Source organism: Mus caroli, chromosome 13 (assembly GCF_900094665.2).
Source record: "Mus caroli chromosome 13, CAROLI_EIJ_v1.1, whole genome shotgun sequence".
Classification (NCBI taxonomy): domain Eukaryota; kingdom Metazoa; phylum Chordata; class Mammalia; order Rodentia; family Muridae; genus Mus; species Mus caroli.
The window spans coordinates 90,643,398-90,668,240 of NC_034582.1; the positions used below are offsets into that span (position 1 = coordinate 90,643,398).

General features: G+C 44.0%; 1 protein-coding gene across 2 annotated transcripts; it reads right to left on the minus strand.

The window, feature by feature from the left end:
- Nucleotides 1-4,293: 4,293 nt before the first annotated feature.
- Nucleotides 4,294-19,224, minus strand: LOC110308225. 2 transcript variants are annotated; one of them, XM_021180638.1, is made up of 3 exons: nucleotides 19,010-19,224; nucleotides 12,575-12,796; nucleotides 4,294-5,012 (listed from the first exon to the last, which is right to left on the minus strand). In XM_021180638.1, exons 1-3 carry the CDS (start codon nucleotides 19,091-19,093, stop codon nucleotides 4,875-4,877), a joined length of 444 nt encoding a protein of 147 aa, XP_021036297.1. In that variant the 5' UTR covers nucleotides 19,094-19,224; the 3' UTR covers nucleotides 4,294-4,874. The 2 variants fall into 2 exon arrangements, with proteins under 2 accessions (XP_021036297.1, XP_021036296.1); XM_021180637.1 differs by having other exon boundaries at nucleotides 4,562-5,024; nucleotides 19,010-19,223.
- Between the last annotated feature and the right edge of the window lie 5,619 nt (nucleotides 19,225-24,843).

A 24,843-nucleotide genomic window follows, 5' to 3' on the forward strand; every position in this document is an offset into this window, starting at 1 on the left:
CTCTCTCTCTCCCTCTTCCTTCCTTCCTTCCTTCCTTTCTTTCTTTCTTTCTTTCTTTCTTTCTTTCTTTCTTTCTTTCTTTCTCTCTCTTCCCCCTCTCTTCTCTCTCCCTTCCCATGGAGACTTCCCTAGGGCAAGGGAACTCACCAGAGAGCAGCTGCCCAATAAACCTGCATTTAATATAATCTAATCTGGCTTGAGTTGGCTCATTTCACCAGCAGAGAAATAACTTATCAGCCAGCTAGTAGCAGGAACCCTTAGGTCTCCAAAGACAGATGGAGCTCAACAACTTCACCTGATTTGTGATAAAACTAACCACTGGGGAACATGGCCCCATTCCTCACCTGACGCCAAGGCTCTGCCCAAGCTGTGGACACTTTGGGATTGATTGCTCTACTCTGTCAAAATAAGAATAAAGGAATACCACACATTTCTTTTCCACAGGAAAAGCTCTCAGGCCTAGGTCTAGCAGGCAAAGACCTATGTTGCTCTGTGTGACAGCTGAAGACCTGCCACTGTCCTCTACAATGTCATCGAGACTACAGGAACCTAGGACAACCATCCAGGTTGTAGGTAAGTCTCTGTTATTTTAATTGATATGGATTATACCTATGGTACTATTTACCCTTCTCAGATCTCTGATGATATTGACTAACCATAGCTTTAACAAGAAGCATGCCAATTCCTCCCCCAAGGCTACAGCTGCCTTCTCTTCATAAGTAAAAGTCCTGCCTCAGACTCCGCTTTCCCAGAGTTACGAGGTCTCTAGCTGGGAAATACAGTTTACCTCCATACCAGACTCTGAAAGGAGAGAAGCTAAAAGATGCTTCGGGTTGCCAAGCTTTTACCATGAGATTCAAGAGTGTGGGAGTCTACTGCCCTTTCTACCACGTGGGTTTCAGTACAGATTATAAACAGCGGTAATGATAGCATATCTTTTTTTTTTAGGTTTATTTATTCATGTATTTTATGTATATGAGTGCTCTGTCTTAAGCACACCTGAAAAAGAGATTAGTCACCATGTGACTCAGGACCTCTGGAAGAGCAGTCAGGCTATCTCTCTAACTTCCATGCTACCATATCTTAAGCTTTTAACTGTTTTGTTGTTGTTGTTGTTGTTGTTATTTATAAACTTTTAAAAGGCCTTAGGAGCTTCAGGAAATCTACTTGAATCACCTCTCACAGGTCAAGCTGACTGCAGAGAAGTACTCTTTAAATTCCCCTGCCTGCCTATTCCAGAAGGTAGAATCTCTCTCTCTTCCCCCTGGGGACAACCCTCCCCTAACTACCAAGAGTGTGAACCTGGAAGTTTCAAATGTGCACCCAAGATAAAACTTTTCTCGTAAACTGCTTATCTTTACCACATGTACTTCGTCTACAGCTGTCCCAGCAGATTTCCAATCAACCAAAGACTTCTCCAAACTCATCCCCCTAGGTGCTTCTGATAGGATGTCCAGCCTGCCTGAGTGTTGACACCCTAGACGTCTCTAAAACTGTCGCCCCAGGTGATCCAACCTCACAGACTGTAAAGCAGCCTGCACTTGCCTGGCTCCAGATGGCCCCTCAGAGCCTGGACAGCAACCAAAACAGCCTGCACACCTCTTTCTTCCTGGCCTTGGCCAGCATTCTAGCTTTCGTGAGTCCCCAAAAATGATGTACCAATGTTAGTAGGAAGTGATCATGGAAAAAATTAGGTCACCCTTATCACTTATTATCAACAAAAAAGGCTGGGATATTAGGTCTCAAAACCTCGTACCGATGGCTATTTGTCCATAAAGGCCTATAGATCAAAGCAGATACAGTCTCTAGGTTCTCCCAGCATCCCTCAGTCCCTACATGTTACAGGATCCTTCTGGCTGACAAACCCTACCCCTTACCCTAAACTTCTCCAGCCCAGAAGCTGGGCTGCTCTTCCCCCAGCTGGGCTTCCTTACGTAATGCAGCCATTTTGGTTACTGGCTCTTTTTGTCTACCCTTGACACTTCTGGCTCTGCTCTCTCTCTTCTAAACTCTCCTCACATGGCCCCACTCAGTGTCGTGCTTAACTCTGGACTTCCCAGATGCCCTTCCCTCTGGCTACAGTCTCCCTTTTATCTACAATGAAACTCCTCTACCATACCTAGGAGCAGTCACATCCTTCCTTATTTATTTATTTTCATTCAGATGCCCCTTGCTGCTTCCTGCCTTGTCTGAGCTCCTTACAGGGCTTTAGATTTCTCTGCCTTTTAACCCTTTAATTAACAGAGAAACAGCCCAGACCCCTACACAGTAACTTACTCCACAAGCTTACTGGAAACTCTCTCCTTTTAGAGCAATGAGTTGCTGCCTCAGAGGTATTTGGTTCTTCTCAGGCTGTGGACAGTCATCACTGCTCTCTGTCTTGGTCATCTGTCTCCTTTGTTAAGAATCAGGGCAGGCAAGGTTATGCTCAGTGGCAACCAAGCAAACAAATAAACATCTAAAAATGAATTTCTGAATATTGTGGTCTACTCTAATCCTCAGACGACACAGTCCAAGACCCAGGGGATACATGTAGTGTTGAGTCCATGTCTTCTCTATGTATAATAAGTGTATAATTCCTAGCATGGACACAGCACTTGTCAGTGTTACATGCTCTGGGACCACGATTAAGACAAACTAGGAAGCCGGGCAGTGGTGGCACACACCTTTAATCCCAGCACTCGGGAGGCAGAAGCAGGCAGATTTCTGAGTTCGAGGCCAGCCTGGTCTACAGAGTGAATTCCAGGACAGCCAGGGCTACACAGAGAAACCCTGTCTCAAAAAAACAAACAAAACAAAACAAAAAAGACAAACAAGGAATGCCTGAGTTTAGGAGCTGCAATGCTACCACAGCTTTTCTGAGCACCTATCTTTAGCTGTAAGTGATTAGCCTGAGGGTAGAGCATACAGTTTGGACAGACACGGTTTTACCATCTTCTCAAATGGTCTATAACTTGAAACTTACGACTGATTTCTTTCTGACATTTTTGTTTGTTTAATGTTTGCAGGCTCTGTCTGTCTCTAAGGTGACAGAACTCTAAAAAAATAAGCCCTTAGGGTCTCCAGGGCTTCAAAGCTTTTAGCTCCACCAAGGACCAGGCTACCTCTTACAGTCCACTTCCCCACAGTATGTAAATGTGCATATGTACTCCTGTGTGTATACACATGTATTTTCCATCTTATTTTTTGAAACAGACTAGGCTATAACCTGGAAAACTTGAGAACTGTCTCTGCCAACCTGGCCTAATTTACTGCTCTGTGAACCGCCACGCGTGGCTTTGTCCATGGTGCTAGGGATTGGAACAAAGTCCTCATGCTTGAGCAGCACGCACATTAGCAACTGAACCACGCCCCTCCCAACCTGCTTTCCTTCAGACTCCTGTTGCATTGGAACAGCTGTTCCCTTCTCTACTCTTTACTCTTAGTCTAAGCCTGTCCCCTGACGACAGAAGATAGACAACCTTTCTTTTTTTTTTTTTTTCCTCCGAGGCAGGGTTTTTCTGTGTAGCCCTGGCTGTCCTGGAACTCTGTAGACCAGGCTGGCCTTGAACTCAGAAATCCACCTGCCTCTGCCTCCCAAGTGCTGGGATGAAAGGCGTGTGCTACCACGCCCGGTTTCGATGACCTTTCTAAAGTACTCAGCTAATGTGTGTCTCTTAGCTTAGTCCATTTATACTCAGTAATGACTGAAGTGTATGGCCGCAGATGGGCTGGTACAATGGAATATTACTTAATCATAATAAGGCCTCGGTTCTTGCCAGAGGCCAGCTCCAGAGCTCCGGTTCTCTCCTGAAGGTAGCCAAAGAAGAAAGAGCATCAATGGGGGCAAGACTTGGTCTTGGGAGTGATTAGGGTTTGGTTGTTTTTGTGTGTACCTGTCTTGATTCTAAGGTACTCTGAAGCCTGCAGGCCTCTGGTTTAATTAACACCTGTCACTTAATGGGGGTGGGGTAAGGGGTTAGATAAAGAGGTCCTTTGCTCTTTTCTCCACAGGTCCTCCAGCTGGGGACCCAAGGCTGAGAATTTATTTACCTCCTTGTCAGCTAGGGAAATTTGCTCACAGGAAGAGGAAAAAAAGGAGACACTTAAAAAAAAAAAAAAAGAATTAAAGAATTCTAATCTTTATTTTTAAAGGAAAGTAAAAAGGAGGAAAACGTATCAAACTCTATGCTTTCTAAATGTCTAAGTTACTCTACTCAGGTTTTCCTTCTCCTTCCTCCTCCTAATCTTGCTCTTTCCTCCTGCTCTGATGTTGTAAGGGTTCATGATTCAACAAAGAATGATACCCGGGACTCAGATAAACGCAAAGTATGTTTTATTCTGTAGAAGCCCAGCATGCTGGGGTCCCCCATTACCAAGATAGACAACCAAGTGAGCTTGCAGGTCAGATTTAGAGCACATGAAGGGAATTCCAGGGCGGGTGACCTTTATCTTCCCTATCTCTAGGGACATTCCAGAACCATTACTGGGGCGTGGGGCTGGAAACTTGTTGCTGACCCATTGTTGATGTGTTAGAACAGCGGCTTGTGTCTAAACATAGCACACCAGGCCAAAGCAGTTCCACCTGTCAGAGGTTTATTAGGAGACAGAGGGGCAACGTGGTGGCAGAAAGAGAAGGGGGGAAGAGAAAGAGAGAGATGGGGAGGATAATATATGGGTGATGACATATCACAGGTAAAGGTGGGAGGTAAGCCAAGTGGATTCTGGAATATGGTGGCTGTTACCTTGGCAACAGTACTGCAGGTCCCACCTATGTGATGTCACGGGTTTTGGAGGTCCTGATACCAACATACCTCCCTTCTTGTTATTATAAAGAGAAGGGGGGTAGGGAGGGGGAAGCCGATGGTGAAAAGAGAATGAGGGCATCCTGTCTCTTAAGCTGCTTCCTGCTGTCTTGGGGCGTCATCAGTTTTGGGGTGTAGCTGATTTTCACCATCAGGATCCACTTGGTAAACATTAGCATCAGGTTCCTCTGTGGACAGCTGCTCTTCTGTGGACAGTGGCTGGTAATCCTGCAACAGGAGCTGATTAATAGTTTTGTTAGAATTTTTTTTTATTTGTCGTTGAAGGAATGTAGAAACAAGATTAATGAGGCAGGGAGCAAATGATAACACCTGGAAGATGACTAGGAAAGGTGTGACAAAAGGGAGCATCCACTCCATATAGGATTTTCAAAAATCCCAGAACTGGAGGTCTCACGGTCTCTGAAGTTCTTGATGTCTGCTTTAGCTCCTGGATTTTATTTCTCACTACCCCGGATTGGTTGACATAGAAACAACATTCTTGTTGGAGGAACAGGCAAAGACCTCCTTCTTTAGCTGTCAGGACATCTAGCCCCTATCAGTTTTGAAGCACCACGGCTGCCAAAGAATTGATCTATTTCTGGATAGTAAGCACGGTTTCAGACATGTCTTGAAGCTTGCTTTTAAACTGGAAAGTAAATTATCATGGAAGTGGGTCATGGAAGTCGTTATCCCTGCAATTCCAGTACCAGCACCTATGGCTATTCCCATAGCGACCAAGAGAGAGGCACAACCTGAACTGCCCTCTTATGTTGGACAGTTATCATATCTACAACTGGGATTGGCAGGGGCTCATCCCTGGATTACTCCCAGTTCAGGGAAAAGGAGTACCAAGGTGCAGACTCCTGACCAGCTGGCGGGTAGGTGACGATATATGTGAGTGCCACAAAGAATTGGTGTTCTGGACTGCAGGGCATTGTGGCAGAGATGATATATCGAGGGTTATGGTTCTATTGCAGTCTGGGGAACTTAGTGTTCCTACAGAACGTATCCCAGAGGTCTTAAAACAGTTTGTCACGCCAAAGAGAGGGATAGAGGTAAGGTATGGAGTCATGGCACCATCAGAGTCAGGGCAGCTGACAAAGGGTGAGGTGAGGTTACTTGGCAGTAAGTATCACCAGAGACACTGTAAGTGACAATTGTGAGTTAGCCCCAGGGGTACACATAACCAGCAATCTTTAAAGCGTCCAGGCCTGGTGACATTAAGGAGTTGGTATGCTGAGGTCAAGGTCTGCAGCAAAAGGGGAAATGACAAGTTAGTGCCATTTATGAGGGGTGATGTCAAGGAGGTAAGGACCTCAGAGGAGGGTTCAATTACCACTCCTACTTTTCCGATATCTAGGGGTTAAGCAATTGAGACCTATTGTCTCTGGATGTGGATGGTACTTACTGAGGACCCCAGCTGATTTTTATGGTAGAGCTTACCAACAACTCCTGTCTCCTACCTGGAATCCCATGGGTCTAGTATGTAGAACAAGGATGTCTTGCCGTGTTGATAGAAGAAATGATTGGTCCGTGATCCTAGAATATGTATCTGACAAGACCAATGTGGGCAGCCCCCCTATTCATCTGGCCCTTTTCCACAATAATCTTTTGTTTGGTCAAAGAGAAAGGAACTATAGAGATTATAATATTTAGATGGGATAACAGATACAGGGATGATAGCGATTTGCATCAGGTCCTGGCATCTGGCTATGGAGCAGTTTCTGACCCTATTTAGAAAGACTATTTGTTATCTGTGGGGGTTTTTTGGACCTCGAAGTTCCAGATGTAAGTAAGGGCTGCCCTGGATGGAAATGAACAGCAGAGGGAAGACTAGAAACCCATGTCTAATCCAATGAGGTTGAGCACAGCTGCCAGAGTGGAGTCTCATTTTCTAGGATTGGGGACAAGGTGGGTGGTCTCAACGTCTTCTGGAGCTTAACAAAGCACGGTCCTGTTAGGGTCGATGTGTATGGAGAAGAGTCATTTTTAGGTGGAGGAATGAAAGGTCTGAGATGAGACAGATGGACCCAATGAGAGAGTCCCTCGAGTTTAGCAGCTGTAGGGGGCACGAGGATTACCTTAAAAGGGCCCTGCCATTTAGGAGAGAGGGGTGAAGGCCAACAATCTGGAGGGGATTAGGACTTGGTCTCCAATATTGACAGGCAGTGGACAGAAGACAGTATGTAGCTGCAGTAGAGGTGGTTAGCAAAGTTCCATAGGAGAGAATGGAGATGGCAAAGTAATAGGGTAAGTAGATGGTCTGGGAGGGGAGAGCACTTAGGTGAAAGACCAGGAGTTAGGACTGGACGTCCATACATGAGTCCAAAGGGTGAGGTGAAAAGAGGTCACTTGGGGAGAGCTTGTAGCCTGAAAAGAGCCAGGCGTAGGAGTTTTTCCCAATCAAGGTGAAGTTCCTGTGACAGCTTAGCAAGAGTGGTTTTTAAAGAGCGGTTAGTTCTTTCTACCTTACCTGAAGATTGAGGGTAGTAGGGAATGTTAAAATGCCAGGGGATGTCTAGGGCCTTAGATAGGATTTGAGAAACTTGGGAAGTAAATTTGGAACCATTGTCTGATTGGAGAGAGGCTGACACCAAACCAGTGATGATCTCCTCTGATGATCTCTCAGAGGAAGAGCTCAGAGACTGTCTGAGCCCTTTTGTTAGTTGTGGGAAATGCCTCTACCCACCCCGAGAAGGTGTCCACCAAGACAAGGAGGTACTTGGCAAGTCTGACAGTGGGCATGTAGGTAAATTCAAGTGGCCAGGGGCTGGTGAGATGAGATGGCTCAGTGGGTAAGAGCACCCGACTGCTCTTCTGAAGGTCCAGAGTTCAATTCCCAGCAACCACATGGTGGCTCACAACCATCTGTAACGAGATCTGGCGCCCTCTTCTGGAGTGTCTGAAGACAGCTACAGTGTACTTACATATAATAAATAAATAAATCTTTACAAAAAAAAAAAAAAAATCAAGTGGCCAGTCAGTTCCAGGAAGGGAACCTCTAGCCTGATGGGTAGTAAAAAGGGTGCTACGATACCTGAAGTTGGAGTCAGACATCTGACAGATTTTACAAGAAGCAGTGATAGATTTCAAGAAACATAAGTCCTCAGAAGTAGGCTGTTGGTAAGTCTTAACAAAATAAGACAATGCTGGGCTGTTAGGATGAAAGAGTTGGTGAAGATAGGAGAGAGTTTGGTGGGTGTCAGGGGATGAAGGTGGAGATGTAGGTTGTAGTGTGAGAATGTCCTGGGGAGGATGAGACAAGTCTAGGCCCCTAAGGGCCGCAGCTCTAGCTGCCTCATCGGCTTGGTTGTTTCCCTTGGAGACAATAGAGTCATCTGTCTGGTGGGATCTATAGTGGACAATCCCAATAGCTGTGGGGAGATGGGAGGCCTTTAGCATGGCCATAATTTGGTTTGTATTAGTGACTGATCCTCTTTTTGTGGTAAGTAACCCGCACTCCTTCCAGATAGCAGTGTGGGACAGGAGGGTATGGCAAGCATATTTGGAATCTCTGTAGATGTTGAGGGATTTTCCCTGTGCCAGTTGAAAGGCTATTAGTTCAGCCTATTGATGGGTGGTATGAGCAGGGAGGGCCTGAGCCTCCACCACCTTGGTGTCTGACACTATGGCATAGCCAGCTCTTCTGGCCCCTTCATGTAAAAAGGAGCTGCCATCTGTATACCAGCTATAGATGACCTGAGGCAATGAGCCCTCCTGTATGTGTGAGGGATGAGGTAATCGTTCCTCTAAAGTTTCAGTGCAGGAGTGAGATAGGGAGTGGTTAGTATTTGGTCGAGGAAGAAGATTGGAAATATTGAGAGGCAGGCATGATTGGAAAGTGAGTGTGGAGTCTTCTATTAGAGCTACCTGAAGAGAAAGAACCCTGGAGGGAGGTAGAGTCTGTAAGCCTTTATATGTTAGGAGCTGTGACAAGTTATGAGAAGACAGTTATAGGCAACCCAAAGGTTAGGTTTTTTTGGGGTTTTTTTTTTTTACTCTTGAATATGGAGTTCAGCGGCTGCTAAGGTACGGATATAAGGTGCCCATCCCTAGATGGTTAGATCTAGTTTTTTCAAAAAGTATGCTACGGGTGCAAAAGAGGGTCCCAGTTGATGACCTAAGGCTCCAAGAGTAAATCCCTCTTTTTCAGTTACATCGAGGGAAAAGGGATGAGTCAGGTCAGGAAGATATAAGGCTGGGGCCTTAAGGAAGAGCCTGCTGGAGCCTTTGAGAGGGCTTGGTAATAGGTTTGAGAAGAGGTTCCTGGGTGGGGCCTGATGCTGCTTCATATAAGGGACAAGAAAGGAAGGAAAAGGAAGGAACCCAGGAATGTAAAAAAAATTAATATTCCTAGGAATGATAAAACTCTTCCTTTGTAGAAGGAACGGTTAGAGACCGAATCAGATTCTTTCTAAGGTAATAGCCTTGTGGGTTGGAGTAATTGTTAGCCCCAAATAGGTGACCTGAGGGGTGAACAGTTGGACTTTAGAAGGTGAGACCCTGTAGCCTCGACTGGAGGGGAAATTTAGAAGAGCAGAGGTATCAGCTTGACTAATTTCTAGAGAGGGGCTACAGAGAAGGACATCATCTACATAAAGTATAATCTTAGATTTAGGGGGAGATAGAGATAGGAAGTCAGAAGGCAGGGCCTGACCAAGTAGGTGTGGGCTGTCCTGGAATCCCTAAAGTAGAGCAACAGTCCGGGTAAGTTGGGTAGAAAAAAATGGATATCAGGATCTGTCCAGGTAAAGGCAAATATGTTCTGTGCCTGGGCATCTTGAGGGATAGAGAAAAATGCATCCTTGAGATCTAGGACTGAGAAATGGGAAGTCCCTGAGGGGATAGTGGGAAGAAGTGTGTAAGGGTTAGCCACAACAGGATGGAGAGGAACCACTGCAGAATTAATATGCCTGAGGTCTTTAACCAGGCGATAGGTACCATTAGGTTTCTTAACTGCTAGTATAGGGGTGTTAAAGGGGGAAGAGGTGGGAAGAAGGAGAAATGATCGGCTTAAGTCCCCTGAGGCTCTGGAGAGAGAGAGGGTATTGAGCTTGGGTTATGTGCCTGGTAGAGTCCAGTAATTGAATGGCAACAGGAGAATGGTGTTTAGCAACAGGGGGTTCTGGACGTCCTAGACTCAGGGATCTACCTGAGAAGCTGGTAAAGGAAATAACATGGTACTGTTAGTAGGTTGGCTGGCTAAAGAAGGAGCAGAGGAACTGCTGGCAAGCTTGGGTTTAGGTGAATGGGGGGAACAAAGTAAATAGAGGCTCTTGGCCTAGCCAGAAGATCCCTTCCCAATAAGGCAACAGGACATGTTGGCACTATCAAAGAGAAATGGGTGAAAGGTAGACCCCTAAAAATGCAACTAAGTGGTGGGGTCTAATGAGGGAAGTAAGGCTGTCCTCCTACCCTGACAATTAGGAAAGTGAGGAGAAGTGGGCTCCCAAAACTCTGTCAGGACCGAGTAAGTGGCTCCAGTGTCCAAGGGGAAAGAGATGGGTCGCCCACATACCACGATATCTACCCGGGGCTCCCTGTAGTGTTGGCAGTGGTTGGGTCAGGGGAGCTCAGAACTCCTCAGTCGATCATAGCCAAGCCTAGGAGATCAACTGAAGGGTTATGTAAGAGTGATGTCCCTCTGTTCTGCATAACATGAGGGCAATTGACAGCCCAATGTCCCTCTTGAGGAGGGACAAGGCATGGCCTCCTTGGCTTGTGGAAGTTAGGGTGGGCTTTTGCCCAGTGACCTTGTTGACCACATTCGTAGCAGGTACCTGGTGGTCTCTGAGTCTTAGAAGACAAGGAGTCCGGGGCAGTGGCTGGGGCTGGTTTTGCCAGCCTGTGGTATTTTTGTTTGTGGGCTTTCTTATCTCTCTCATGGTACACCTTGAAGGCCAGTGCTAAAACTTCTTTCTGTGGAGTTAGGGGTCCCCCCTCCAGCTTTTTAAGTTTAGCTCTTATGTCGGGGTAGCTCTGGGAAGAGAGGTAGGTCATCTGAAGTTGTTTACCTTTGGGTTTTTAGGGTCCAGAATTTTATTGCTGCAATAAAGCCTTTGTGAGGTGTCCTAAAAATGGAGATGGATTTTCCTGCTTGTCCTGGACAACCTCTTGGAGTTTTTCAAAATTTACTGGCTTTAAGGCTGCCTTTCTTTTTCTTTCTTTTTTTTTTTTTGGGGGGGGGGGTCGAGACAGGGATTCTCTGTGTAGCCCTGGCTGTCCTGAATTCACTCTGTAGACCAAGCTGGCCTCGAACTCAGAAATCCTCCGGCCTCTGCCTCCCAAGTGCTGGGATCAAAGGTGTGCGCCACCACTGCCCAGCTAAGGCTGCCTTTCTTAGGCCTGCCAAAAGGCATGATATAAACCTGTCTCGACTAAAACACCACCTGCGGAATTATCATTCCATCAAGGATCCTGGTCAGGCACTGTCTCTGATCTGATTGGCTATGCTCTATCTGTTTGATGAATTTCGTCTGCATGCATTTTCGCTTGCTCCCATACTCGCCCGCATTCCTCAGGAGGTAAGTTGTTAGTAAGTATCATATGTACAGCGTGGAAAGCCGAGCTGTAAGATTGAGTAATGTATGGAAACTCTTTCATAAAGGTGGTGTAGTTAGAGGTATAAGAACCCAGTCTGCTTTCTATGTGAGAAAGTTCACTCAATGAGAAAGGAACATGTACTCTGACAAGGCCATCTAACCCAGCAACTTCTCTCAGAGGAAGGACCGATGCTGGGTCGGGTGTCCCTGGGGGAGAAGGACTTGGGTTTGGCTATGTCCTTAGAGCGCGTGATAGGAGGGGTGAAGGTAGGTGCCAATGTAGGGTGTTTAGAACGACCTGCAGCTGGCACAGAAGAGAGGGAGGGGTCTGGAGAGGTAGAGCTAGCAGGCTCTGGGGTATCCTGGTGAGAAGGAGAAACTGAGGGAGGCATCAGTTTGGGTTTTAGGTGGTGTGGAAACAGGTCTGCGGCGGAAAGGGGGTGGTTTGTTAGCTGGATCTAGCATTGTAGCGCCGCCTGGCGGAGGTTGTGTGGGATTCATGGCTAAGAGAAATCAAGGAAAGCACATGGAGGGATTGGAGTGTAGACAGAGGAATGCTTGGACATGGGGAACCTCTTTTCCATTTACCAGTTCGCTGGCAACATGTATTAAGATCCCTAAAAATAATTGGATCTAGTGGTCATTTGGAACTATTGTCTAGCTGGTACTGAATCCAGACCTTATTGCAGAGGTATATTAATTTTGATGCCTTCAAGTCACGTGTTAACTTCAAAGATTTGAGATTTTCCGGGAGACATCACAGTGGAGTACCTGGAGGTATATTTGAAGACATCAAAGCACCCATTGGGGGTTTATTGGATTATTCATTCTCGAGAACAATTCAACAACCAAAAAGAAATCAGCCAGGCTACACAGTAAGTCCAGGACTTACTAGAAAGGGCTCTGCCCTGGGCCCAGAGGTTTCTTAGACAGCTGCAAGAGCCCAGACGGGGAGGGAAATGAGAGCCACTTTGGAGGGATATGGTCACCCAAAGGGCTGATGTCCTAACTCCTATGTCAGCTGGGAGACGTGGCTACAAAGTGCCAACCTCTTAGCCCCCAGAAAAAGCTGGCCAGGCCCTATCTTGGGAATTAGGGTCCCTCCTGCTGACCAACCTTAACAATCAATATGCCGGTGTCTGTGTGGGAATTCTAGCAAACTGGTAAATGGAAACGTGTAACTTGAGTGGTTGGTGTGGACCCGGCAGAAGCTAGTCCCACAGGGTGGGCCAGGGTGGCATAGCTCACATGGTAGAAGTCTGTGAGTCTCATAGCAGTCGTGGCCGCAGCACCCATGGCCTGCAGCAGCAGTGACAATCCACGTGGTGAATGATGGCAGGTGTCAGCGGATGGAGTCCACGGGGTATAGCAGTGGCTACAGGCAGTGTTGGCAGTCCATGTGACATTGGTTCTCCGGGTCAGTGGTGGCTTCACTGTTGCACTGGGTACCGCCTGGGCTCCACAGCTCTCCTGCATAAGCACCAAATGATGTGTTAGAATGGCAGCTCTCGGCTAATCATAGCACACCAGGTCAAAGCAGTTCCACCTGTAAGAGGTTTATTGGGAGAGAGAGGGGCAAGGTGGTGAAGAAAAGAGAAGGAAGGAGCGAGATAAGGGAGGCCTTTTTTATGTATGGGTGGTGAGACATAACACAGGTAAAGGTGGGAGGTGAGTCAAATGGATTCTGGGAATATGGTGGCTGTTGCCTTGACAACAGGTCTGCTGGTCCCATCTATGTGATGTCACAGGTTTCAGAGGTACTGATACCAACGTCTCTTCTGGTACCTGCAAGCTTCTTTCAGAATACCAAGGTCCTGTAGTATTCACAGGCAATAAAACAAAAGCTGGTTGATAGACCACCATAACAGACATGCCAGATTGTAACACATTAACACAATTGGAAAGAGTACAACCAATACAGCTTAATACAACATTAAATACTATGGAAGAAAAAGTAATTTTAACATGACCAATCAATAACAGATTTGGAGTCTTAACACATATACTAACAACGGGCGGTGGTGGCGCACGCCTTTAATCCCAGCACTTGGGAAGCAGAGTCTGGCGGATTTCTGAGTTTGAGGCCAGCCTGCTCTACAAAGTGAGTTCCAGGACAGCCAGGACTATACAGAGAAACCCTGTCTTGAAAAACCAAAAAAAAAAAAAACAAAACAAAACAAAAAAAACCACATATACTAACATTTGTTTGAAATCCAGATCCTGTCCCAATTTTATCTACTGCTAACATAGCATCATAGAGAACTACAGCTAACTTTCAAATGTCTCTAAAAATGTCCAGAAACAGCCTTCCAAATGAAGACTGTTATTTCCAATATTGGATTAATTTCTAGACCAGTCCATGATTGAGTCAGGATAACTGGTCACATTAAAGGAAAGAAAGGAGTCATTATAACTCTTATTGAGTTTTTGAAGGTGGTTTCCAGTCTCCATGTTCTCATTCTCTGTCCCACAAAGTCTAAAAGCTTGAGGCAAGGCAACTTGTACAATCTGGGATATAGGCAAACAAGAATGGGTCAGGAACATATGTCCAACACAGCTTCCCAGTCACCATTGTCAGGGTAGTCTGAAAGCCCATGGGTCAGCATCATTCTATGTTCCAGAATCAGCATGTCTCACCAATCACTCTTGAAGCTAGCATGCTCCTTCAGCATCCTGAAGAAAAAACAGAAGCATGTCCTCTTTCCTGTATTAAATATCTGATCAGGAACATGCCATGTGCCAGTATGTGGATCCTTCCATTTCACCTAGGCATGAGTATGCCTGGTTGTAGGTTGTAGGGTGTCATAGACACTGAGAGAATTAGCTTGGCATCCAAATTTAAAAAAAAAAAAATTTAAATAAAAAGAACATGATTTAAATAAATTTGTGGTGTAAGGGGATATAACTCCCCCTTTTTTATTTTATGAGGATATTGTTTTAAAGTTCTATAATACCTGTTTCTCAATACTTTGTCCTTGAGAATTATAAGGAATGACAATAATATGGGTAATGTTAAATTGTTGACAAAACATCTCAATGCTTGACTGTAATTGTGGGAAGCCATTCTGGACTCCCTGGCCAGCCCAGGCCGCACCCTAATATAGTGCCTGATGGAAATCTGTGCCAGGCAGTAAACAAGCCCATATTTGGTGGATTGCTCGCCCTTAATCCCTGATTGGCTGAGCAAGCCTGCCTGGTGAGGTGATGTGACCTGTGGTGATTGGTTGAGGCGTGGTTGTGACTTGAGTGCATAAAAACGCTTGTACCCCGAGGCTCAGGGGAGTTGAAGAGAGAAGCTGCCTGAATAAACTGCATTAAGAAGAACTGGTGGTTGCGTTTTCCTTGCTGGTCGAGGCGGACGCAACATGTAATAGTCAGTTCCACTATGTAGTTTAATCTGATTTGGAACATCACGAGTAGAAAAACAATGACTAATTACATTTTTAGTTGCTTTTCCTGTTAAAGCAGTTGCAACTAGAAAGCCTGAAAAGGTGTCAAGAATCACATGTATATATTTTGATTTTCCAAAATCAGAAATATGAGTAACATCCATTTACCATAACTGATTAGGTATAAGTCCTCGAGAATTAACACCATTAAGTGGTACAGGTAGAAATTGAGGACATTCAGGACAAGTCTTTACAATTTGACCTGCACATTGTCTAGAAATACCAAATTGTTGTCTCAAGGGATTACTATTTTGATGATGTAAAGAATGAGTTTGGGGGCTGGTGAAATGGCTCAGTGGGTAAGAGCACTGACTGCTCTTCTGGAGGTCCTGAGTTCAAATCCCAGTAACCACATGGTGGCTCACAACCACCCATAATGAGATCTAATGCCCTCTTCTGGTGTGTCTAAAGACAGCTACAGTGTACTTACTTATAATAATAGATAAATGTTTAAAAATAAAAAAAAAGAGCTGGGCGTGGTGGCGCACGCCTTTAATCCCAGAATTTGGGAGGCAGAGGCAGGTGGATTTCTGAGTTCAAGGCCAGTCCGGTCTACAAAGTGAATTCCAGGACAGCCAGGGCTCTGCTTGTGGACGTTGTACATCGTGGTGCGCACTAGGCTCCGCACCACGATGTACAACGTCCACAAGCAGGCGCACGCCTTTAATCCCAGCATTTGGGAGGCAGAGGCAGGTGGATTTCTGAGTTCAAGGCCAGTCCGGTCTACAAAGTGAATTCCAGGACAGCCAGGGCTACCCAGAGAAACCCTATATCAAACAAAACAAAACAAAACAAACAAACAACCCGCTGTGGCATTGCCCTCACTAAGGGGTCCTGGCAATCCAGTATGAGCTCTTAAATGACCTAGAAAATAAGGAACTGTACGCTCTCTTAAATTGAGTTGTATTTGCATAAATAATTGTAAAATTTGAGAATTAGCAGTATCTAATGAGGAACAATTTCAAGCAATTGCAAACCATTAACTATGTATTGGCTATCAGTATACAAATTAAAAGCTTGATTTTTCAGCATTTCAAAAACAGCAGCTACAGCATGTAGTTTAATTATTTGTGCTGAAGCAGGGGGAAAATCTAGAGAATGAACATGTGATCCAATCACACATGTTGCCTTCCAATTAGACGAGCCATATGTAAATACAGTAAGCACACTCTCTATGCATAACTTTACAGAGACTAAAAAAGCATGCATAAAGGCAAATTTAACAACTTGTCTTTTGGATAATGATTATCAATTTTTGTCTAAAATATTGCACATGTAATAGCCAAATATCAGTATTTTGCAATAACCAATTTAATTGTTGTTTGGAATAAGGAATACATATTTTATCAAGTTCTTTCCCAAAATATTTCTGGGATTCTATCTTACAATTTTGTATGAACACAGCAACAGCCTCATAAGGTGTTAACACTTTCTTTGGAGACAAAGAAAGATGAGTCCACATTAATGGTCCCTTTCGCCAAAGGACTGCTGTGGGCCCATGAGTTGTAGCAATGATGCGTGCAAACAGCCAACAGTTGATCAGTCTATATAACATATCTGTTGTTGACTAGTAGCTTTCTCTACTTTCTGCAAAGCCATTTGTCCCTAATCAGTTCATTGTGAGGGGAATTAGGACTTGCAGCCCCTTAAGAATATCAAACAGGGCTGGTGAGATGGCTCAGCAGGTAAGAGCACCCGACTGCTCTTCCAAAGGTCCTTAGTTCAAATCCCAGCAACCACATGGTAGCTCACAACCATCCTGAACAAGATCTGACTCCCTCTTCTGGTGTGTCTGAAGACAGCTACAGTGTACTTACTTGTAATAAATAAATAAATCTTTAAAAAAAAAAAAAAAGAATATCAAACAAAGGTTTAAATTCTCCTGTAGGAAGCTTAAAACAAGGTCTTAGCCAATTAGTTATCTCCTTACAGTTTTTGAAAATAATTTAAAGTAAATAAATCATCTTTTCTTTCTTGAGATTTCTGTGCCACAGTTTGTTTAGGATACAACTGAGGCCCCAAATAGTGAAAAAGATCTTGCCTTTGAATTTTATCTGGAGCAACAACTACTCCAAAAATTTTAAAGCTCATTGTATAAGAGCAAAGGCCTGCAATAAAAGTCCATGAATAACATGCACGGAAGAATTCAAAGTCCTAACTTAGTGTATCAAAGCAGAAACAAGATAACTTTTTTTTTCACAAAATGTAATGAAAGGAAATAAAACTTGAGACCTGTGATTCATGTAATGTATGTCAAATAGCCCAAAGAGTTGTTTGTGAGCTTTAAAACCTGGGGCTGAGAACATAGCAGGACATGCCCGGGCAGGCCTATCATTACATACATGTCCTGACTGGCCTAGTGCCTCCCTATCTCCCGCCCTGACAGTCTGTTGATGTTTAAATGGACCAATCATGTGAAACCGCGCCAATTCGTCCCCCAGCCCCACCCCTTTTCTATAAAAACCCCTAGCTTCCAAGCCTCGAGGTCGAAACCACTGTCTCCTGCATGAGATACGTTTCGACCCGGAGCTCCGCCATTATTGCTCCACCATGTGGTCGACACCTCTGTCTCCTGCGGGGAGATATGTGTCGGCCCGGAGCTCTGTCATTAAACTACCTCGTGTTCTTACATCAAGTTGGCCGTCTGCTCGTGATTCTTGAGTGCACGCAGAACAGGAATTGAGTGGGGGTTTCCCCACTAGGTTCTTTTAAGTAAGGCTATTAGCCTTTCCTAGAGGCAAAACTTTCCAACGATATCACTTCATTGGTTCTTTAAAATTAGTTAAAAATTAAATTTAAAATTAGTTTAAAGCAAAACTTTAAAATTAGCTCACTAGAAGCAAACCCTTTACAATTATCAGGATGCAAAGGACTAATAAAAAAAATCTTCCAAATCCATAATAATTCTATATGGAATTCTATATGGAATAGGCAGGCCAGACTTTAATGCCTCTAGAAGTTCCATGGCCTCATTAACCTTTCACAAATCTTTATTTTGAACTTTGAACTCTATTTTGAACAATACCTGGATAGATCTGTTAAAAATGCTCCTCCTGCCTGAAACTTTCTAGGTGGGGTTTGCAAGACAAAGGCAGTGCCTTCCAAAATGGAGGCTGCTCTGAGCTTTGCATTAACTCAAATGTAAATATTTCTTAATCTGAGTTCACTGCCTAAGGCCAGGTCCAAAGATTACCCCTCCTGCAGTGAGGACAGATTCCAGGGGAGTGATTCTACTGTCTGTCTATGTCTTTAATTTATTTGGACAATCTTTCATAAAATGATGTATACCCCATACTTAAAACATTCCGGGGGCTGGAGAGATGGCTCAGTGGTTAAGAGCACCGGCTGCTCTTCCAGAGGTCCTGAGTTCAAATCTCAGCAACCACATGGTGGCTCACAACCATCTGTAACAAAATATAACTCCCTCTTCCGGAGTGTCTGAAGACAGCTACAGTGTACTCACATATAATAAGTAAATAAATCTTAAAAAAAAAAAAAAATCCTGCCGGGCGTGGTAGCGCATGCCTTTGATCCCAGTACTTGGGAGGCAGAGGCAGGCGGATTTCTGCGTTCAAGGCCAGTCTGGTCTTCAAAAAAAGTGAGTTTCAGGACAGCCAGGGGTATACAGAGAAACCCTGTCTCAGAAAAACAAAACAAACAAAATAAAAACAAAAACAACAACAACAATTCCTTATCACCTCAACACTGTGAAAGCATTGCTTGTACTGTAGTTCCCTGCAGTCTGATTGTATGAGGGTCCAATTTCTGCACAAAGAGGAATGTAAGTCTGTCTTTGCTTTGCTGGATGGCCACATGGCAGACTCATTTAGCATTCTCATAAGACAATTGTGTAACAAAAGGAACCCCTGCTTGAGGATCTCTAAAAATTCTACTAGCTGCTTTTTTTTTTTAAAGCATGACCCTAGCCAATTCTGAGACTGAAGGCAAATTAATTTTCCCAATCTGTTGTTATACCATCTTAATTACATGCAAGTGTTAAGGGCAAGCAGTACAATAGGGACCTAACAAGGCAGTGGGCAAAGTCCCTTGATTACTCCTGTGACAGATGTTTCCAAGGGCTTGTCATAATGGCCAAAATACCTGAGCCCACTTCCTTGTCCAAGCCCAAAATCTTGCCTGAAGCCTAGTTCTTCTGTTCCACCCTAAGATTAAAATCCCTGCCTTACCCTACTTCCCTATTATAGCCGAAAGTTAGATTCTTGCTGAAACTTACCTCCTTATCATGCCCAGATGTCAGATTCCTGCCTGAGCTTACATCCTTATCATGGCCAATGTCAGATTCCTGCCTGAAGCTCATTTCCTTGTCCTTGACCAATGTCAGATTCCTGCCAAGTGGCACCCCAGAAGGCTCTACATAATGCCCTCCTTTTAAATCAGCAAACAAGGCTGAGCCTATGATTGAACTGCCAGCTGCAGCCAATGGAACACTGGCAGTTTAACTGTAATTTTTAAGTTTCTCTTGTAACACCGGAGTACAACCACAGTTTTGAGAAGCAAAACCCAATTTTAAAAGTGTAAACAATCTATTCTCTTTAAAATGAACACCAAAAGTATTACTTTCACATTACAAGGTTAGGTGTCTCCCTACTTTTGAACTGCAGTTAGCAAACCTGGGTCATTCTAAGACAGCAGCCCAGAGTGTGCCAGAACTTTGGAAATCAAAACTCAATCTCCCAATCAATCCAGTCTCTCCAAAAACACCAAGTGAATCACCTCCATGCTACAAAGTTTGACTGCCCATTCCTGCACACAAACACAAGAAGGTGCAGCCTCCAAAGCCTCAAGGAGACACTGCCCTAAATCCTATCCTTTTAAGTCTGGTTTCTAGGAAAAGAATTACATAGACTTAGACATATCTTTGTTTGCTTGTTTGTTTGTTTGTTTTTCAAGACAGGGTTTCTCTGTATAGCCCTGGCTGTCCTAGAACTCACTTTGTAGACCAGGCTGGCCTCGAACTCAGAAATCCGCCTATGCTGGGATTAAAGGCATGCGCCACCACGCCCGGTGAGTTACCAGTTTTAAGCCAACTTTCTGTTACCAATGTTACAAATTTTTAATCATACCCAATAACTTATGAGCCAATAATCTATAACCAAGACATGTAGAACATATCATACTTTTAAAAACAGTCAGAAACAAAAAGGAAATGGCTGCATACATTTACTTATTTAAACCAGACAAAATTCTTAATTTTTCTAGCTGTAATCTCAAGAGGGGAGCACCTTGTCACCTGCTGAATTCAATAATCACAGTCACAGAGATTTTTCTAGGAGAAACAGCCATAGAACTTGAGAAGCTGCTGGGCCCCTTTAAGAGTGGCTTTTACGGAGAAGCTCCTGGCAGGAGGAGACTTCTAGACTCCTAACTACAGGTGTAGGGCTCCAAAAGCCAATTGAGACTGTTTTTTATTTATTTTTTTTTCTTTTTTTGAAATGAGTTAAAACTAAATCAAGGGCTGAACCCGCAGATAAAGTTCTAACTGTTTTGGTTTTTGTTTTTCTTTTGAACATGAAACACAGAACAGCAATCAATCAATCAAACCACAAAAGGAAAACACAGACTTAACATTAAACAGTCAGTTTTGACGGACATGGACAGATTGGTGTGCCAAGGTCAGACAATAGACAGAGAGGGAAGAGAATTAGACATCCAGAAGGGACCCAGATATCCTTCCTAAGAGACCCAGATCCAAGCATTCTTCCAGGAGGAGCCAGAGAGGGGGCAGGACGTCTCCTGACTTTTTCCTGTCCCTAGGAGAGCTCTGAAACAGCTTGCATTCATTTTCTCTTTCTCCAAAGCACCCCCAGATAGTGGAAGAGGACTGCTTTTCTCAAACCCATTCTCTCATGTCTCTGGTGTAACCTACTTCTAGTCAGGGTCCAAAGACTAAAAGCACCTATGATAATTACCTTCCCTTCTCTAGATTTTCACATAGCTCTACACACAGACACAAAACACATTTTACCTTGTCCTTCTACAAGGTTTATTCACCACTGGCCCAACTCTCAGTAATAATCTTGGAAAGCGCTACCCACGGACTCCCATCTTTTAAGAGCAATGATACCTTCAAGAGGGAACCACGGACAAATCTCTTTTACAAAATCAAAAAATACAAGTCATGCATTTTTAACCTTTATCCCTTACACCTTTAAAGCCTTTTTCAAACCTTCCACAAAGAATTCGTGGTTACTAGGTGCCTGTCCCATGATCACCCAGGACTCACCAGGATCTCTAGTTGAAGTTGAAGCGGCAGGCTCCCACGCAGGGCATCTTCCACACAAAATCAGCTGAACAGAAACACCGCAGTGTTCTTCACTGTAGCCTTGGTACTCAAGCCGCACGTTGGGCACCAGTTGTCCAAACCTGCAGGACTAAACCGTGCGGGTTTCGAGGGAAGGAGTGAGAATAGAAGGGACAGGAGATACAAAGAAAGGAGACAAGACAAAAATCTGATCAAGTCTCATTTACACTTAGAAAATGGAGGGCTTATAAAGCAACAAACCACAAACAATGTTTGCCAAACCGGTTTTATCAACTGGTAACACACTGACGTCAATGGAATGTCCCCGTCGTAAAATGTCCCCAGAACCCCTATCTTAAAATGTCTCGAATCAATTATGGGAACAGAAGCAAGATAGTAGAAGAAACAAAGGAGTGTTAGTTATACAATGATGGCCCAGAGACAAGATGGAGGCTGAGATGCCAGAAGCTTTTGGGTCCCAACACAATAGGATGTGCTAATGCCCAAGGATTATGTAATATTAATTTTATAAGGACAGGAAAGGCATATCAGCTTCAAGAAGCAATCCTGAGGTGAGGTCTCTTTGGGACCTTTCCTCATAGACCTCCTATCACAGACCATGCAAAAAACGGTGGGCTACCTCCAAGAAGGCCACCTGCTAGCCTTGGTATGTCCTATATGGCTCCTGACAAATTCTGACATATTACACCTTGGATGAACATTGAAAACATTATGCTGAATAAAATAAGCCAGACAGAAAAGGGAAAATATTGTATTATCTGACTTCACGGAGAAATTTGAACAGTAAGATTTATTGAGAAAGTTGAATAGCAGTGAACAGAGGTGTAATGTGATGTGGGAGCTGGGGTGCTGGGGGTTAATATGCACAGAGTTTCTGTTTGCAGTTTAAAGTTTCAGAAACACGGTGATCATTATAGACTGTGAATGACTTAGAGCCACAAAATTGGGCAGATATTACACACACACACACACACACACACACATAGGAGAGATAGATGGCTGCCCCTATCCTCAGCACTTGTTCTAGAACTCTCTGGATTCCTGCTGCTCCGAAGGCTTAGTTGACTTATGCCCAGGAATTACAGACCAGCCTGTAAGACCATGACAGAAAAATAAAACAAAATGGTAAGTTTAATGTTATATATAATTTGTCATTTTTTAAAAAAAAATATGAGTCACGAAAGAGGATATAAAGCTAATTGGCTTTCTGGTTTTACTTTGATCATTAGATAAATAGGTAGGTAGATAGATAGATAGATAGATAGATAGATAGATAGATAGATAGATAGATAGATAATCGTTATCTATGGTAGATAAGTCCATAAAAATGTAGTTGATAGTGAACCCCAAGCAAACTTCTCTGCCTTTCCAAATGGCTGTTATGACTGAATTTCACTGAAGCAGGTAGAGTTTGGGATTGGGCAAGTGTTTTACTGGCTAACTCAATGTAAATGTTTTATCTGTGAGTTCACTACAATTAAACAATTTTAAAAACAAAAACAAAGCAGTCAGGAGCAGCACTGCATTTCCATAATCACAGCCCTCAGAGGTTGGAGTCAGAAAAATTCCATCAAGTTTAAGGCCAGCTTTTTTCTACATAGGAGTTCCAGGCCAATCAGGACTACCACCAGCAACATACACATACAAACCAAACACATTCACACACACACACACACACACACACACACACACACACACACACGCAGCCCAAATCCTTGGCACGCCCTCTAGAAGTCTCTGAATTCCTATGTTACTACATTTCATCTGTTCTTTCACATGGTTTTAAAAAGTCTCTTATATTTACCATTTAAATATTTATAGAAAGTGCAGGTATATGCAAAATATATATCCAGTCATCTATTTGCCATAGTAGTAAAAATGTAAAATTTCCCTTTTTAAAAAAAAAATTTTTTTTTTTGAGATTGTAATTTAATTACATTTCTCCCTTCCCTTCCCTCTCTCCAGACCCTCCCATATGTCCTTCCTGGCTCTTCTTCAAAATCAACATATCTGTTTTCATAATTGTTACTGAACACATATATGTATATTCATATATATTCTTAAGTATAACCTGTTGAGCCAGGCAGTGGTGGCAAACACCTTTAGTCCCAGCACTTAGGAGGCAGAGGCAAGCAGATTTCTGAGTTCGAGGCCAGGCTGGTCTACAGAGTGAGTTCCAGGACAACCAGAACTATACAGAAAAACCCTGTCTTGAAAAACAAAAAAAAACAAAAAACAAAAACAAACCCAACTTTCCAATTTTGTGCTTCCAGTTTTTGTCTGACCATGTGGACATGAGTTTCCATTTCTGCCACAATATATGAAGTTGGTTTCACTTTTTATGGTCATCCATGATCATAAAATATTAAATGGAAAATTCCAGAAATAAAGGGCATACTATTTTGTGTGGCAAACGAAACCCCTCACTGCCTTGATGGATCCTACTCAAGAACTGAATCATTCCATTGCCCGGGATATTAATGTAATATATGCCACACAGCTGACACTCCCCCAATAGTGACATACGTGGCATTGGGTTACTGTCAGATCAACCGTTGAGGTATTGTAACATCCTGTGGGGCAGCATGGATTGACTTAATAATGAAATCCTCCTGTCTCAGCATCCTCCCTCAGTGCTGGTATTACGGGCACGTGTTACCCTGCTCAGTCCTCTGAGGATTTAGTTATGTTCCCTGCTGTGCTGGGTTTGGGTTTTTGTTGCATAAAGCCAAACACAAGCCTGGTTTGACTGTTACTAGAGGCGTAATGAGAATCCAGTCTCATCCTCTGAACAGGAAAATGAAGTTGGGTGAGACCAGACAATGACCAAGCTCCTCGGGAAACAGGGTGGGTGGGATTGCAGGAAATCCGATGTGGCCTACTGGGAATGATCATCAAGAGGTGGTGTGGCTTTTCTCTTCCTCTCAGATCCAAAACCACACCCTATTACCCCTCCCTCCACTTACTTTTTTCCTACCCAATGTCTTTCTCCCAGCATTCCCCTTTTCTGTGGAAGCATGAAAGGCAGCCTGGTTCCTGGTTGCCACAAGCCTAGAAGTCCCAGAGACCCTGAAGGGATGGTAGGAGCTTTGCCTGTTTCTAGGTACCAGGCCCCTGCCACTAGCTACAGCCTCTCCTATAGATTCGTAGCCATCAGTCACGGAAGATGATGCCTCAAGCCCCATCCCATCCCACCCCCCACATAGGTAGGAAAGAATGTGATGTGTGGTCACTTAGGCTCAAGACAGATCTCCATTTTAATGAGGTACATAGAGGCCTAGAGGACATAGCCAATCAGCTTTCCTTCCTAGACATTCCTCTCTGCAAAAGGTATTTAACCTCAGTCCCACCCTGAGAAGTGGGCTATGGTTTTACTCAGCCACTTTCCGCCATGACAATAAATGCCTTAAAACTATGAACTGCCTCTTTTCATTGGGATCTGCCCTGGGGAGCCATGGAGAAGGCCTTCGCCTATAGAGCTGTTTCTTCACAGCAGCAAAACCCTAAGTCAAGAATGCTCTTTTCTCAGACATTCTCTTATCTGCCTCTCCATGACTGGTCAGACCTAGGGACCTACATGTTAACGCACACACATGTATGTATATATACACAGGCACACACACAGAGGCACACACACATATCTGTATATACACACATGCACACACACACATATATGTATATACACACACGCACACACACAGGCACACATACATATATGCATACACACATGCACACACACAGAGGCACACCCACATATATGTATATACACACATGCACACACACAT